At 39.2% G+C, this 17,991-nt stretch overlaps 1 protein-coding gene across 1 annotated transcript in view; it reads right to left on the reverse strand.

The window, feature by feature from the left end:
• COL28A1 (collagen type XXVIII alpha 1 chain) overlaps window positions 1–17,991 on the reverse strand; it is a 183,791-nt gene that overhangs the window by 105,208 nt on the left and 60,592 nt on the right. The window contains exons 16-18 of the mRNA XM_040260502.1: window positions 15,240–15,308; window positions 11,025–11,093; window positions 6,592–6,660 (exon numbers count right to left, since the gene is read on the reverse strand). Coding sequence (XP_040116436.1) covers window positions 6,592–6,660; window positions 11,025–11,093; window positions 15,240–15,308 — 207 coding nt within the window. The remainder of the gene's footprint in view (window positions 1–6,591; window positions 6,661–11,024; window positions 11,094–15,239; window positions 15,309–17,991) is intronic.

Genomic DNA, 17,991 nt, shown 5'->3' on the forward strand with positions numbered 1-17,991 from the left:
CCTCAGACAGCCATTTTGCTTTTTTGCATTTCTTTTACATGGGGATGGTCTTGATCCCTGTCTCCTGTATGATGTCACAAACCTCATTTCATAGTTCATCAGGCATTCTGTCTATCAGATCTAGTCCCTTAAATCTATTTCTCACTTCCACTGTATAATCATAAGGGATTTGATTTAGGTCATACCTGAATGGTCTAGTAGTTTCCCCTACTTTCTTCAATTTAAGTCTGAATTTGGTAATAAGGAGTTCATGATCTGAGCCACAGTCAGCTCCTGGTCTTGTTTTTGTTGACTGTATAGAGCTTCTCCATCTTTGGCTGCAAAGAATGTAATCAATCTGATGCTTAGAAAGCATCACTATGAACAAAGCTAGTGGAGGCAATGGAATTCCAATTGAGCTATTTCAAATCCTGAAAGATGATGCTGTGAAAGTGTTGAAAAACTCATCAGTGGCCACAGGACTGGAAAAGGTCAGTTTTCATTCCAATCCCAAAGAAAGGCAGTGCCAAAGAATGCTCAAATTACTGCACAATTGCACTCATCTCACATGCTAGTAAAGTAATGCTCAAAATTCTCCAAGCCAGGCTTCAGCTATACGTGAACCGTGAACTCCCTGATGTTCAAGCTGGTTTTAGAAAAGGCAGAGGAACCAGAGATCAAATTGCCAACATCTGCTTGATCATCAAAAAAAGCAAGAGAGTTCCAGTAAAACATCTATTTCTGCTTTACTGACTATGCCAAAGCCTTTGACTGTGTGGATCACAATAAACTGTGGAAAATTCTGAAAGAGATGGGAATACCAGACCACCTGACCTGCCTCTTGAGAAACCTGTATGCAGGTCAGGAAGCAACAGTTAGAACTGGACTTTGAAAAACAGACTGGTTCCAAATAGGAAAAGCAGTACGTCAAGGCTGTATATTGTCACCCTGCTTATTTAACTTCTATGCAGAGTACATCATGAGAAACGCTGGGCTGGAAGAAGCACAAGCTGGAATCAAGGTTGCCAGGAGAAATATCAATAACCTCAGATATGCAGATGACACCACCCTTATGGCAGAAAGTGAAGAGGAACTAAAAAGCCTCTTGATGAAAGTGAAAGAGGAGAGTAAAAAAGTTGGCTTAAAGCTCAACATTCAAAAAACTAAGATCATGGCATCCACTCCCATCACTTCATGGGAAATAGATGGGGAAACAGTGTCCGACTTTATTTCTGGGGGCTCCAAAATCACTGCAGATGGTGATTGCAGCCATGAAATTAAAAGACGCTTACTCCTTGGAAGGAAAGTTATGACTAACCTAGATAGCATATTCAAAAGCAGAGACATTACTTTGCCAACAAAGGTCTGTCTAGTCAAGGCTATGGTTTTTCCAGTGGTCATGTATGGATGTGAGAGTTGGACTGTGAAGAAAGCTGAGCACCGAAGAATTGATGCTTTTGAAGTGTGGTGTTGGAGAAGACTCTTGAGAGTCCCTTGGACTGCAAGGAGATGCAACCAGTCCATCCTAAAGATCAGTCCTGGGTGTTCATTGGAAGGACTGATGTTGAAGCTGAAACTCCAGTACTTTGGCCACCTCATGTGAAGAGTTGACTCATTGGAAAGACCCTGATGCTGGGAGGGGTTGGGGGCAGGAGGAGAAGGGGACGACAGAGGATGAGATGGCTGGATGGCATCACCGACTCGATGGACATGAGTTTGAGTGAAGTCCGGGAGTTGGTGATGGACGGGGAGGCCTGGCGTGCTGTGATTCTTGGGGTCACAAAGAGTCGGACACAACTGAGTGACTGAACTGAACTGAATAGACATGAAAGATATTGAAGGATACAACTTGAACTTCTAGAGTTGAAAATCGCAAAGTATGAGATAAACATACACTAGATAGAATTAAAAGCAGATTAGACATCTCAGAAGAAAAGATTAACAGATGGAAAGATATAACAATAAACTCTACTCAAAATGAAACAGTGGCAGGCAGGTTTGGGGCTGGGGGATACATGGACACCGGTGGCTGATTCCTGTCAATGTACAATAAAAACCACCACAATCCTGTAATCAGCCTCCAATTAAAATATTTAATTAGAAAAACAAAGACAAAAAGAAATACAAAGAAAATGGACTGAATAAGAATAAGCAGAGCATCAGAGAATTGTGAGAAAACTTCAAGCCTTTAAATTAAGTGGGAGTTTCCTGGCTAAAGGCTGAGGGTGGGAAATATTTCAAGAAATGTTAACCTAATATTTTCCAAATTTGATGAAGTCAATAACTCATAGATCCAAGAACAACAATGGAATTCAAACATAAGAAATATAAAGAAAATCGAATTAAGGCACATTAGAATTGTGTGGCTCAAAGCCAGTGATACAGAGAAAATCCCAAAAGTAACCAGAGAAAATAGACATTATGTAGTGAAAAAGATGTATACAACATATTTCTTATCAGAAATACTGTGAGTGAGAAGACAGTGGACCAGCATTATGAAAGTACTGGGGGGGAAGAAAAGAGAGACCTTCCTGGTGGTCCAGTGGCAAAGACCCGAGCTCCCATGCAGGGGCCCTGGACTTAATTCCTGGTCAGGAAACTAGATCCCACACGCTGCAACTAAGACCTGGTACAGCCAAATAAAATAAATCAATATATAATTTTTTTAAGAAGTAAAAGTCATCAATATAAAATTCTTTACCCAGTGAAAATATATACAGAATACAGACTCTTTTGGAAACCAATTTAACAATTGCTTGAAAAGCTAAACAGATACTTATCATATGGCCCAGCTATTTCACTCCTAGGTTTTTACCCCTAAGAAAGGAAAACATATGTCTATACAAAGACATGTACATAAATATTCATAAGAGCTTTATCTATAATATTAAAAAGCTGGAGAAAACCAAATTGCCACTAAGAGGTGAGTGGATGACCAAACTTCACTATATGCATACAATGGCGTTCTATTCAGCAATAAATAATAACAAATTATTAAATATGTTAAACATAGATTTCAAAATAACTTCATGAGTGAAAAAAGATTGGAAAAAACTATACAGTAAATTATGCTACTTATATGAAATTCTAGGAAATGTAAACTAATCTCTGATAACAAAAAGCAGAAATCAGTGATTACCAGATGATAGGAAAGCAGATCTACAGAAAACAGATTAATAAAGATAGGAGAAATTAGGGAGAGATGAAAAGATGATATTACAAAGAAATACATAATAATTTGGAGGGCGATAGATGCTTTTATCATTCTCAAGAACGTGTGTATACACACACACACACACACACACGTCAAAACTTACCAAATTGTACACTTTAGTCATGTGCTTTTATTGTATGTCAGTCATGCAATAAATAGAATTATTTAAAGTGGATGCACAAGTCCTGAATAAAAGATTAATTAATTGAATTATTGTTATTAAAAATATATATCACAATCAGTTGAGTTTATCTCAAAGAATGTCAGGATGTTTCAACATCTCAAAAATCTGGAAATGTAGTATTAACAAATTAAAAGAGAAAAGTAATATGATTATCTTAGTGATGTAAAATCTGGTAAAATCCAATACTCACTTATGATTAATAAGCAAATTTGGTACAATTGAAATAGAGAATCGCCTTAACCTAATAGTATCTGTCAAAAACCTATGCAAATGTCACATTTACAAGTGAAATTTTAGGAGCACATCCACTTCCTTTAAATATTGCATTGGGGATCCTAGCAGTATAAAATGGTAAAAAGTGAATAAGAAAAAGAACTGAAAAGGAATAGGCATAACTGTTTTTATTTTTAGACAATATGCCTATGTTCACAAGAAGTAAAGAAGCAAGAGACTTTACAATTAGAAATAAAAGGTTATATCAAGTGGGTGGATACCAAAATCAATATAGCAAAATAAGACAATAATAACAAGACAGTACTTTCCTTATAGACACGTTATAGTTAATTGAAAAGTACAAAAAAAGGAAACAATTCACAGTCATAAAAATGTACCCAAGGTACCTTTTTAACTAAAAAAAGTAGAAGATGTTTATGGATAAAATGAAAACTATTTTTGTAAAAAAGTAGAGAGTTTTACTCTGTGGTTTGAAAGACTCAATGTTTAATCTAAAGATTCAGTGCAATTTCAAAAACTCCAATGGAATATTTTGTCAAATTTGGCAAGTCATTTATAAAATGTATATGTTAGAACCAAGAATAGCCAGGGAAGAAGATGATAGTATTTTCCCTATGGATGATAAAACATTATAAATCTGTCATAATCCAGACAGAGAAATAGTAGCACTGAGAGATATTAATAGGCAAATGGAGTGGCATAAAGAACTCAGGCACTGATATTCACACGTACAGAAACTTGATACATAACATTGGAGGTGTTACAAGTCAGTGTGGCAATTTAATAACTGATGCTAGGATATTTGATTATCATATAGGGAAAAATAGATTCCCTACCTTGCCCTAGCCACAAAAATAAATTCCGAGTGTATTAAAGACATAAATTTTAAAAAGTAAAACACCAACATTTTCAAAAGGAAATATGTAAAAATATATTATGACTTTGGGGTCAAGAAATGTTTTAAAATAATATTCCAAAAACTCAAACCATAAAGGGATAGAGATACCTCAAAATCGAAAACTTCTATGCACTGAAAAGCACTTTAAGTGAAAAAGACAAGCCGTATCTTAAGCTTGGAGAGGAATACTCAGTATCCAAAAAATGAGTATCTACAGGAATTTATAAAAAAGAAAAACTGAGGTCCATTAAGCAGTCAAAAACTGTTCAGTTAGTTATCAGGGAATAAGAACTGAACCAAAGAGATGTATTTTTTTTACACATTTCACACTGGCAAGCATGTAGCAAAAAGCGAATTGCTATCTGTTGCTGGAAGGAGGGCAAACTGGTCCGAACACTGTACCCATTGATTATTTGGGGCAGAATTTTCACAATATGAAAATTGAAAACTTGTATACTCTGTGATCTTCCAATTCACAGCAATCTGTCATCTACTGATAGGAGAAATTTATATCCTTACATAAGACGAAACCCAGAGAATGTTTATGGCAGCGTTATCGGCAAATGCACAAAACAGAAAGCAATTTAAACGTCTATCAGTAATGAAGTATTCTCATACAGTGTAGTATCATAAAGCAATTAAACTGAGTCAAGGGCATATAAAAACACAAGACCTAAGGCTGAGTATAAATATATTGCTGAATGATATATTATGTAAAGTTCAAGAATACAAACAAGCAGTATATGGCTTCTGAGTAAAATTGTGGGAAAATCGTATAAACTTTGAAAGAGTGATAAACACTAAATTCATGATTATGTCTGGGAAGGGAAGGGGAGACAGCAGAATTGGGGAGCACAGACGGAGACCTTCAGCTATATCTGCCATACTTCTTTAAAACATTTTAGAACACATGTGGCAAAATGTTGACATCTGATAAAGCTGGGTTGTGGAATACATGGGTGTTCTTTGTTATTCTGCTTGCCCCAGTGGAGTAGCACTGTTCAATGGAGATATAAAGCAAGCTATATATGTGATTATAATTTTACTAATAGCCACACTTACAACTTTAAAAGAAACAGATAAAGACAATTCTAATAATATATTTTACTTAATACATCTGAAACTTTGTCATTTCAACATGTACGCCATATGCAAATATATTAATCATGTAGTTTACACTCATTTTTTGTACCAAGCTTTGTAATTCAGAGTGTATAGTACCTTTATATCATCCCTTAGTTCATACCAGCCACATGTCAAGTATTCCGTAATGCCATGTGGCAAGTGCCTGCCGTTTCTAGAGGGCAGTGCATTTCTAGAGGGTGTAGTACAATGAAGAGCAGTTCAAAAAACATGCAAGTTAAGTGGTAAAATCAAGGGGAACAAACACTGTGCTTTTAAATAACTGGGAAACAATAGTGGGGTAGACATACTTTAGGTTTAGTAAATGAATTTTGAGGAAGTATCTTTTGAGCTGAGACCTAAGGATGAGAAGGAGCCAGCCACAAAACAAGAAAGGGGAAGTAAGCTTTACTGAAATTCTACTAAACTTTTATAATATGGCAGGCAACAATGTTCTTAAAGAATCACTCGGAAAGAGGTGAAAGAGGACCTCTTATGCTAATGAATTAATAATAGAAACACAGGCATCATTAAAATAAACTAATATTTTGGTTCTTCTTAAACCATATCTATCAGTTAAGCATCAGACTCTCCTCTGAATAAATATTCTCCTCTGGATATAAATGAAGCTTTACATAATATGACATAAATGCCTCCAACGAGCTTAGACGGGAGAAGGCAGTGGCACCCCACTCCAGTACTCTCGCCTGGAAAATCCCATGGATGGAGGAGCCTGGTAGGCTGCAGTCCATAGGGTCGCTGAGGGTTGGACACGACTGAGCGACTCCACTTTCACTTTTCACTTTCATGCATTGGAGAAGGAAATGGCAACCCACTCCAGTGTTCTTGCCTGGAGAATCCCAGGGACGGGGGAGCCTGATGGGCTGCCGTCTATGGGGTTGCACAGAGTTGGACACGACTGAAGCAGCAGCAGCAGCAGCAGCACCTTAGACAACTCACCTTTGGACCTTGTACTCCGAGTCCCACTGGTCCTCTAGGGCCTGTAGGGCCCATCTGGCCAACTTCTCCCTAGTGAGGAAAGAGTATTTGAAGAGTATTTGATTCTAGCACCAAAATAAAAATAACATATACCTACCTTTGATCTCCTAAGAGCAAAACATATCAGCAAAATAAAATAAAACTGAGTTTCATATGCTCCATTCACATATGTGTGTCTATGCATTTATCTATTCAAATATAGATATATTTCAGGCAAATATATGTATATATGGGCTGATTTAAAAGACAGGCTGTGTGTAATACTCAGAATTGACTTTGAGTCCCCAAGAAGGGCATGTGGAAAAGATCAGCAGTTACAATCCACAGCAACTATAATTGACACATGAGACACCAAGATTCAGCTGATCCAAAGCAGTATCGTAACCAGAGAGAACAACCTGAGCTTTCACCATTGAGCTCAAAGCAGAAATTTCAAGGACAGTAACTGTATTCTATTGAGCTACTTCTCACAGGGGACTCTCAAAGGAATATACTGAAAGGAAGGTACTCTCAGAGAAGTGAAGTGAAAGTCATTCAGTCATGTCCGACTCTTTGCGACCCCATGGACTATACAGTCCATGGATTCTCCAGGCCAGAATACTGGAGTGGGTAGCCTTTCCCTTCTCCAGGGGATCTTCCCAACCCAGGGATTGAACTCAGGTCTGCATTGCAGGCAGATTCTTTACCAGCTGAGCCACAAGGGAAGCCACAAGGGAAACACTCAGAGAAGTGTTTATTTAATAATGCTTAGTGATTCTTTGAAGCAACATTAAGGACAGCTGGTTAAACAGTGTCATGCTTCTCCCCAAAGGATAAATAAGGATAAATAATTTATCTTCTAAATTAGAACATAAATTGCCTCCAAGTTCATAGAAAACTTTTATTGGCTAGGTTATTTCCGACTCTGTATCTTTAAACATTTTGGTTGTTGGACCTACTGTGGGATCATTGGTGAGAATAAAAACTAGCCAACCCACAGTAACCTCTACTGATATTACTGCTTGAGTTGCTTGGATAGGGTCTCACAAGTAAAAGTAATAAAAACAATAAATTAAGATGTGTAAGTATAATCTGCCTCCTTGGTAGCCACCGGTTCCACATTTGTGGATTTGAAAGAGTCCCCATAAAACTAAGTCCCTCTGCTGAGTTTGTGATTAACCTCTCCATTCAAAACTTTATTATTCCCTTTCTTGTCTGTCCTGTTCCCATTAGGATTAAGAAGTATCTAAGAAAAGGGGGGATTGAAACTGAGCAGGACCCTGTGGACCCCTCCTGGGTTCAAAAGCTCCTCCATTTCCCCTACTTCTTGTTTGTGGATAAACACTTGAGTCTCCTGGGCCGGAGTTCCAAACAGCAGGCACAGGCAGTTACTAATTAGGGAAGTGAAGGAATGCAGAAACAAAGGAAAACCAGTTAAACAAGAAAAGTAGGGACAAAAGTTCAGTGATAAAGCAGTTCCTTCTCTTTAGGAACTTTAGGTCTTAGGGACCTACATAACAAGCTGATGGGTATCTCTGAGTTGTTCTTTAAGAACTAAGATCCGCCTCCACTACCTGCCTCTTGTTTGTAGAAGCTTAGCACCTCTGACTCCATATTGTACCTATCGGTTCTGCTGCTTTAATCGCTGAGTCATGAGCCTCTGCTCAGGTCTGCATGTAGACTTGTTAATTACTAAAGGGGTTCTGCTTGCAGATTACAGGTTATGCAAACTTACCTCACATGAGGAGATAAGAAAGTATGAACAAAAACGATTGTCTTGTCAAGATTTAGTGGAACATCAGGACCAGACTCAGGTCAACTGACCAAGAACAAAATGTTATCACAACCCTCTTTGGACCCTCACTGTGGTCGTCCCTCTCTTCTTGATCTTAACCCCTTCCAGCTTCCTCCTTCCCTAGCAATAAAGAAGCTTGAATTCTATCCCAAATTAGGATGGTTCTTTAGAGCATTAGCACACCATCTTCTCAGTTTGTTGGCTTTCTGAAAAAAGTTGTTTTTCCTCTCCCCAACACTGTGCATCTCAACTTACTGGCCCTTCATGCAGCAAGTGGTATGAGCTTGGACTCTGCTACAGTTTAACCAACCTTGGTTGGAAAATACTCAGGAAAGAAATTCCAAAAATTTCCAAAAGCAAAACCTGAATTTGCCACGTGCCACCAACTAAATGCTTTGTAACGTTTACAATGTATTTGGTATTAGAAGTTATCTAGAGATGATTTTTAAAATACAGGGAGATAAGGCTTACTACAAAGCCACAGTCATCAAGACAGTATAGTATTGGCACAAAGACAGAAATATAGATCAATGGAACAAAATAGAAAGCCCAGAGATAAATCCACACACATATGGACACCTTATCTTTGACAAAGGAGGCAAGAATATACAATGGAGTAAAGACAATCTCTTTAACACGTGGTGCTGGGAAAACTGGTCAACCACTTCTAAAAGAATGAAACTAGATCACTTTCTAACACCGCACACAAAGATAAACTCAAAATGGATTAAAGATCTAAATGTAAGACCAGAAACTATAAAACTCCTAGAGGAGAACATAGGCAAAACACTCTCCGACATAAACCACAGCAGGATCCTCTATGATCCACCTCCCAGAATACTGGAAATAAAAGCAAAAATAAACAAATGGGACCTAATTAAAATTAAAAGCTTCTGCACAACAAAGGAAAATATAAGCAAAGTGAAAAGACAGCCTTCCGAATGGGAGAAAATAATAGCAAATGAAGCAACTGACAAACAACTAATCTCAAAAATATACAAGCAACTCCTGCAGCTCAATTCCAGAAAAATAAACGACCCAATCAAAAAATGGGCCAAAGAACTAAATAGACATTTCTCCAAAGAAGACATACGGATGGCTAACAAACACATGAAAAGATGCTCAACATCACTCATTATTAGAGAAATGCAAATCAAAACCACAATGAGGTACCACTTCACACCAGTCAGAATGTCTGCGATCCCAAAATCTGCAAGCAATAAATGCTGGAGAGGGTGTGGAGAGAAGGGAACCCTCCTACACTGTTGGTGGGAATGCAAACTAGTACAGCCACTATGGAGAACAGTGTGGAGATTCCTTAAAAAATTGCAAATAGAACTGCCTTATGACCCAGCAATCCCACTGCTGGGCATACACACCGAGGAAACCAGAATTGAAAGAGACACATGTACCCCAATGTTCATCGCAGCACTGTTTATAATAGCCAGGACCTGGAAACAACCTAGATGTCCATCAGCAGATGAATGGATAAGAAAGCTGTGGTACATATACACAATGGAGTATTACTCAGCCGTTAAAAAGAATACATTTGAATCAGTCCTGATGAGATGGATGAAACTGGAGCCGATTATACAGAGTGAAGTAAGCCAGAAAGAAAAACACCAATACAGTATACTAACACATATATATGGAATTTAGAAAGATGGCAATGATGACCCTGTATGCAGGACAGCAAAACAGACACAGATGTGTATAGCGGACTTTTGGACTCAGTGGGAGAGGGAGAGGGTGAGATGATTTGGGAGAATGGCATTGAAACATGTATAATATCATGTAAGAATCGAATTGCCAGTCTATGTCCGATGCAGGATATGGCACGCTTGGGGCTGGTACATGGGGATGACCCAGAGAGATGTTGTGGGGAGGGGGGTGGGAGGGGGGTTCATGTTTGGGAACGCATGTACACCCGTGGTGGATTCATGTCAATGTATGGCAAAACCAATACAGAATTGTAAAGTAAAATAAAAAATTAAAAAAAAAGTTTTTTAAAATAAAAAATAAAATACAGGGAGATAGGACTAAATTGGAGAAGGCAATGGCACCCCACTCCAGTACTCTTGCCTGGAGAATCCCATGGACAGAGGAGCCTCGTGGGCAGCAGTCCATGGGGTCACTAGGAGTCGGACACGACTGAGTGACTTCACTTTCACTTTTCACTTTCATGCATTGGAGAAGGAAATGGCACCCCACTCCAGTGTTCTTGCCTAGAGAATCCCAGGGACAGGGGAGCCTGGTGGGCTGCCGTCTCTGGGGTCGCACAGAGTCAGACACGACTGAAGCGACTCAGCAGCAGCAGCAGCAGCAGCAGGACTAAATTAAGGAACTAGAGCATCCTAAGATTTTGGTATGGGGAAGGGAGTGGGAATCCTACAATCAACCTTCCAATGGATGCCAAGGGACAAATGTGAAAGCTACTAAGAGCATAGAGAATGCACATTACATTTTCTAAACCATTAGGAATATCAGTAGCATTTTGCATTAAATAGAGATCTCTGATTTTGAAGTTCATCCCCTCTGCTGCCTTCCAAATGCATTGGCCACTGACCAGAAAACAACAGTTAAAAAATAGCTTAAACTCTTCTCTCATTTAGAAAGTTACCTTGGGACCAGGTGAGCCTTGTCCTGGGGGCCCTTGTGGACCAGGTGGGCCAATGGGACCTTGGATTCCCTTTAAAATAAAATTTGAAGAATAATATTAGCGAAATTAAGAAGGAATTTAAACAAGAGAAGTTTCAAATCCTCTAAAGTAAAAGTTCAGTTCACATCCCATAGTTGATTACTTGTACTCAATTAATACTTATTGAATGGGTGGCTGAGGCTGCTAGTGGAACCATAATATGCAATTCTACCATTTTTCCATAGTAAGAGTAATTTTAACAGGCCTGCATTTCTGCTTAGAGTAAAAACCACCTTTCCTAATCCCTGTTGCAGCGGGTATTGCTTGGATTCTGTCCAATGGGATATGAATGAGAGGATTTGGGCGATTTCTGGTTCACGCTAAAGGAAGGATATATCGCTCCATCCCTGTTCCCCTCCCTCTTGCTGAAGTGAAGACACGGAGCCGGCCTATTCTGGATCAAGTGGATGGGGAAAGCACTTTTGGCATGTCAGACTAACAAGAATGAAGAAGCCAGAATCTCTGAAGACCCCAATGAACAAGGCAACACACCAGCTTGGAGTTTTAAACAGGAGAAATACAGTTTCATCTTACTAACCTATTTCACCTCTCAGTCACATACAGGCAAACCTGTATCCTAGCTTTACCAAGAGATATCTATCAGGATGTAAAATTGAAAATTTGACCTAGGCTTTATGAAGCAAAAGCCTGCAAACACCAAACTGAAGAATGTTCTAATACTTGCCTCTCATTCACACTGTGGGTATAAAAAAGGAGAAGATATGGGATTTAATGAGGTCTTCTCCAGAGAAAACAATCTCCTAAAGTGTTTTCTTTGAAGCAAATGGAGAAGTTTGCCACATTATAGAAAGGGAACATCAGTGAAGCCACTGGGAGACCTTGATTTTTGTTTTTGGAACACAGTGGACCAGTGTCTGACTCATTCTGAAGAAAGCTAAACTATGCTGTGATAGCCAAGAGAGGGCTGGGGTGGGTAAGCCTGTGCATCAGAGTTTGTCAGTGGAAAGGCCATGCAAGTTTTTTTTTCCCTGTGGACCAGATGTACTCTAGATTCCTGGAGTTGGCCTGGAACTGCTTTGATTTCTGTCCAAGAGGATCTGGAAGAATAATGTAACTCCAGCTGAGAGAGTCCATATAGAGTACATATATTCCCAGAAAAGCAGAGGCTGATGGGGAGAAACAGCTAGAGGAAGAGAGTCCTTCGTCAGTGTCCCAGGAGGGGCAGTGCAGGAACCCCACCAGGAAGAATGTCAGCATCAAACATCTGTCAAGACCAGAAGACCCGAAGCCGTCTGACAATAGACTAGCCAAGAAAGAACCTCCATGCCCTTCCCGCCTGCTCCCATCCTCCCATCCTTGATTCAGCCAGGGAGGGATCAGAAGTACATTCTACCCCATGGACCACAAGCTCACACAAAATGAATGAAGATTAAAAGGAAAATTCATACATTGACTAAATAGTTTGTATCACACAATTAAAACTGACTTGGAATTTAGAGGTAGTCCTATGTATGTTTAGTCACTCAGTCGTGTCTGGCTCTTTTGGGACCCCAAGGACTGTAGCCCACCAGTCTCCTCTGTCCATGGGATTTTCCAGGCAAGAATACTGGTTAGTCATTTCCTGCTTCAGGGAGTCTTCCCAACCCAGGGGTCAAACCCACAGCTCCTGCCACATCTCCTTCACTGGAGGCAGATTCTTTTACCCCTGAACCACCATGGAAGCCCCTAGAGGTGATCCTATCACTTACTGTTACCTAAAAGTGATAGGAAAGTCTGTAGCCTGATGGTAATTTTTTTTTTCTGTGGTAGGAAAAAGAAAAAGCTTTCCCCACTGATAAAAAATTTAAAGGGATGATGAAAGAAAAACTAAGACTCTGTTTTATTTATCCCCCACAGGTCACGATTATGCAAATAATGGTTGCAAATACATGATAATTTTATTACAAATGTGATACTATTTTCTCCAGCTAGATGATACATCTGCTTGTTCATTTTTTAAGTACAGATACCATTCCCTTTTTCTCAGGTTGATGAAGATGAAGCATTTTGAACAATTTAAGGAAGCTAAGGTTCAGTATTTATATTGAACCATTATAAGAAGGGAATCCTTCCTGACTTTTACAACAGTCTACAAGAACCACATGAGGATCCAAAAAATTAAAAAGATATGTGGTTACTTATACTTCACTTTATTTTATAAGATATTTGAAGTAGTCAAGCCTCCAGATATTTAATGAATATCTGCAGAGGCCACTTGAGAGAGATTGTAAACATGTTGCTGGAAACAGAAGTTCCCCCAGAAACAGATGAATGGGAAAATTAATGTCTATAAGAGAAATGAGAAGATTTAACAATAACAGTAACTCAATGGATAAGTATATTATAGTAAGGATAAGAAGAAAAATGGGTAACCGCCTGTGCAGAGGTTAAATTTAAATAGAATATAAATCCTTTGTATTAAAAGGGTAAACAAGTTTTTTTCTTGTTCAGTTTACAAATGACATATTGCATTCAATTTCCTACCCAGTAGGAGTCAGCTCCATATGGTCACGTACACCTTGAAAGGTTTTTACTCTTGAAAAAGAAAAGAAGAGGGTGAGAAAGCAAAAGAAGTCAAAGAGGTGTGTTGGTTTTTTTTTTTTTTTTTTCTTTTCAAGCTGTAGAACAACTTCAGTGAGAAACAGCATCTGAAAAGGCTTAGCTTTCTTTGAACCTCATTTTCAGCCCCACAATGGTGACTCAGCGCCAGGAACAGCACAAAACCCAGGATGCGACAGCACTGTCACTTCCAAGATCAGGAACTAGCTGAAACTAGCGAAGAAAACTGCAAAGTTTGAGAATGCCTGGTGGCATAGTCAAACCATGATCCTTGTGTAGTCCAAAAACAACAGCTCTTAATTATTATCTAAATATTTATATACAGATTTATCTTGGCTTCTCCTGCACCTTAATCCTCCTGATGTATTATGCTAGGACCGGTACCAAGGGGAAGGAAATAGAAAAAGGAGTAATATCCAACTTGGCTGTTGCTTGAATTAACAACAAAAAATACTGATTAATTAGCATATAATTAAAAATAAACTCAAGAGTTTATGTCAACAATGAGATTCTCAATTATCTCTTTGTTTTATCCTTCTCTCCCTATTCTAGATCAGTGTTAGTTGTTCAGTTGTGTCCAACTCGGCGACCCCATGGACTATAGCCCACCAGGTTCCTCTATCCATGAAATTCTCCAGGCAAGAATACTGGAGTGGGTAGCCATTCAGTTCTCCAGATCTTCCCAATCCAGGGATAAAACCCAGGTCTCCCACATTGCAGGCGGATTCTTTACTGTTTGAGCCACCCATCCTAGATAAAGGAAGTACTGTTTGTTCACTAGGCAATGGAATAATTCAAACCATAATCATAAATTTTAAACTTTTTGCCACTTTCTACACAAGAGGACATTCAAAATAAATTTGGATTTGTTGGTCACTTTGATTAAATGAGATTATATAGGTAGACAGTAATATTATATTCATATTCTTTCAGTTAAACAAAATTGCCTTGCTTTTTGAAAAGTTATGATGAGAAGAATTTGGAAGAAGTTCCACCCATGAATGTAGAGACAGCCTTACAGATCTTTCCTTTCTTCTGACCAAGAAGGACCAAGAGTCATTTATAAACCTGCTCTGTAGTTTGCTTCTATTCAGGAACGGTGCCCCTTCAGTAAAGTGAGTGCCTCTAATGCTGGTCCTTGTTTAGTTTTTTTTTTTTTCCCTAGATTGCTATGTGACTAGAAAATGGGAAGCACTACTTACTGGTATCAGAACAGAATGGGATTTCATCAGTCATAAAGATTCAAGGGGAAAAACAAACATGACCCACCAGGTAAATAAAATATTTAGTTTCCCTTGGGAAACTGAAAACTCCAAAACCCTTATCCTGTAAATTAGGCTTTAATGTTAACAGTCACAGCACCAAGAAACACACAATTTATTTTTTAAGTCTTTGTAAGTTCTCAAAACTAGAATCTTGTGGAACCATCTTATCCCTTCCTACATACCCACTTGGATATACCACTGCAGTTCCACTATCAAATGTACTCATAGCTGTTTGCTGGACTGGCCTTCAGTGAACACCAGGTTTAGGCCAGAATGTTCTGTATGAAAGGGAAAGAGAGAAAGCATCAATTACCTGTTCCCCTTGACTCCCAATTCCAGGGATGCCCATCAGTCCTTGGGGTCCCACAGGTCCCATATCCCCCTGTGTAGAAATAAGTCAGAAATATAATAATACAGCCAACCTCATTCTTTCACACTTTGCTAATCTTGCAATATGATGGATTAAAGTCTATCTTTTAAACCGTAAAGAAGTTCAACATGGAAAGTTACAAAACACCATGGCTTTTAAATAGTGTGTGGTTCAAATTTGCCAAAATAGCAAATAATGTTTTCACTATTTGGTCAAAAATGCTGTATGTTTGCACCAGCTTATATTCATCAATCATTTTTCCATAGAGAAACCAAAAATTTTAAAATTGTTTTTATAATGACACAAATGCTTCTTGTTAGGATCACAGAAATATTTAAAAGCATAAAATTCATAGGATGTAAGAAGATCAGTATTTGAGAAGGGAATTAAAGAATAATATTTTTTTAATTTCTAAATACCTTTTTCCTCCAAATCTTAACGAAAATGCATTTTAAAACTTAAGAAATTATCTAAGGTAAGTGCAGCAAACTGAAAGAACTTCACCTTCTTATTCCATGAATAATTTTGAGAAATAAAGTGAGAGTTATCAGTGAGAACAATATCATTCATCCTTTCTCTATGTATTTCCACAAATATTTGTTGAGTGTTTATTATGTGCCAGGAATTGCTCCAAACATGGGGAAATAGCAGTGACCAAAACAGACAAAACTCTCTTTCCTCATAGATCTTTCATTTTCTTGGGGAACACAGAAGAAAATAAACAAGACAGAAGAAATAATAGTATGCTGAATGACGATAAGTGCTAAGGAGAAAAATAAATGGAGGAATGGAGAGATAGCTGCAATCTGGGGAAAGGTGATTCGGGATGGTCTCATGGATGAGAGGGATAAACCAAGTAGAAACTTGGAGGAAAAGCATTCCAGGCAAAGCAAACATCCATGCAAGGAAGATTCCCAGAACATTCCAGAAACAGCAAGGAGACAATGTGGCTGGAGCTAGTGAGCATGAGGGAAAGTGGTGGAAGATGAAGTCAGGGATGTGTGTCAGTGGGCTCAGGCAGAGAAATTGATAGGGCCTTTTAGGCCATTGTGAGGGCTTTGCCTTTTCTCTAAGTGAGCTGAGAAGCCACTAGAGGATTTTGAGCAGAGAAGTAAAAGATCTGGCTTAGTCTTCAAATGTTCACTCTGCAAGCTACATTGAGAACAAATGAAAGAGATGTTCGTATGAGAGATGATTGTGGCCTGGACTGGGCTGTTGAGTGAAGGTGGTGGGGAGTGCTCAATCCTAGATAGATTTTGCAAATAAAGCCATCAGGATTTGCTACAGATTGAGGATATCTTTGAGGTTTGTGGGAAAACATCAGTTCAGTTCAGTCGCTCAGTCATGTCTGACTCTGTGACCCCATGAACTGCAGCACGCCAGGCCTCCCTGTCCATCACCAAATCCCAGAGTTCACCCAAACTCATGTCCATTGAGTCAGTGATGCCATCTAACCATCTCATCCTCTGTCATCCCCTTCTCCTCCTGCCTTCAATCTTTCCCAGCATCAGGGTCTTTTCAAATGAGTCAGCTCTTCATATGAGGTGGCCAGAGTATTGGAGTTTCACCTTTAGCATCATTCCTTCCAATGAACACCCAGGACTGATCTCTTTTAGAATGGACTGGTTGGATCTCCTTGCAGTCCAAGGGACTCTCAAGAGTCTTCTCCAACACTACAGTTCAAAGGCATCAATTCTTCGGCACTCAGCTTTCTTCACAGTCCAACTCTCACATCCATACATGACCACTGAAAAGACCATAGCCCTGACTAGATGGACCTTTGTTGACAAAGTAATGTCTCTGCTTTTCAATATGCTGTCTAGGTTGGTCATAACTTTACTTCCAAGGAATAAGTGTCTTTTAATTTCATGGCTGCAATCACCATCCGCAGTGATTTTGGAGCCCCCCAAAATAAAGTCTCTCACTGTTTCCCCATCTGTTTCCCATGAAGTGATGGGACCAGATAACATACTTGGGAAAACATACTTGTCACTTATTGACAGGGAAAAGACTGAGATGAAGCAAGGCTGGGGAAGGGTGTAACACCAGTAGCTCAGTTTTGGATATGTTAAGTTTGAGATACCTAAAATAAACATCCAAACAAAGATATCAAGTAGATGAAAGGGGTGTGACCTGGAGATGTCAATTTGGGAGCTCTCACGATATAGATGGTATTTGAAGCCGAGACTCGGTGAGTTTTCAAGCAGAAAGAGAAGAGAGAAGGTTCAAGGACTGAGCCCTTTGGGTGCTGCAAGTATTAGAGGTCAGAGAGATGAAGAAGAACCAGCAGTGGAGGCCGAAAAGTATACAGCCAGAGAGATCAGATGAAGATATTCTTTCAGGAAGGTGAGGATCCTAGCAGATGATGCTACTGATAAGTAAGTAAGTAAAGTCGCTCAGTCGTGTCTGACTCTTTGTGACCCCGTGGACTGTAGCCTACCAGGCTCCTCCCTCCATGGGATTCTCCAGGCAAGAGTACTGGAGTGGGTTGCCATTTCCTTCTCCAGGGGATCTTCCCGACCCAGGGATCAAACCCAGGTCTCCTGCATTCCAGGCAGACGCTTTAACCTCTGAGCCACCAGGGAAGATGCTACTGATAGGCCAAGTAAATTGACAACCAAGAGTTGACCACTGGACTACGTGGTGGGTATGGGTAAATACGCTTTATTTATTTATCTATATTGTGCTGGGTCTT

The sequence above is a fragment of the Oryx dammah genome, unplaced genomic scaffold (assembly GCF_014754425.2).
Source record: "Oryx dammah isolate SB20612 unplaced genomic scaffold, SCBI_Odam_1.1 HiC_scaffold_18, whole genome shotgun sequence".
Classification (NCBI taxonomy): domain Eukaryota; kingdom Metazoa; phylum Chordata; class Mammalia; order Artiodactyla; family Bovidae; genus Oryx; species Oryx dammah.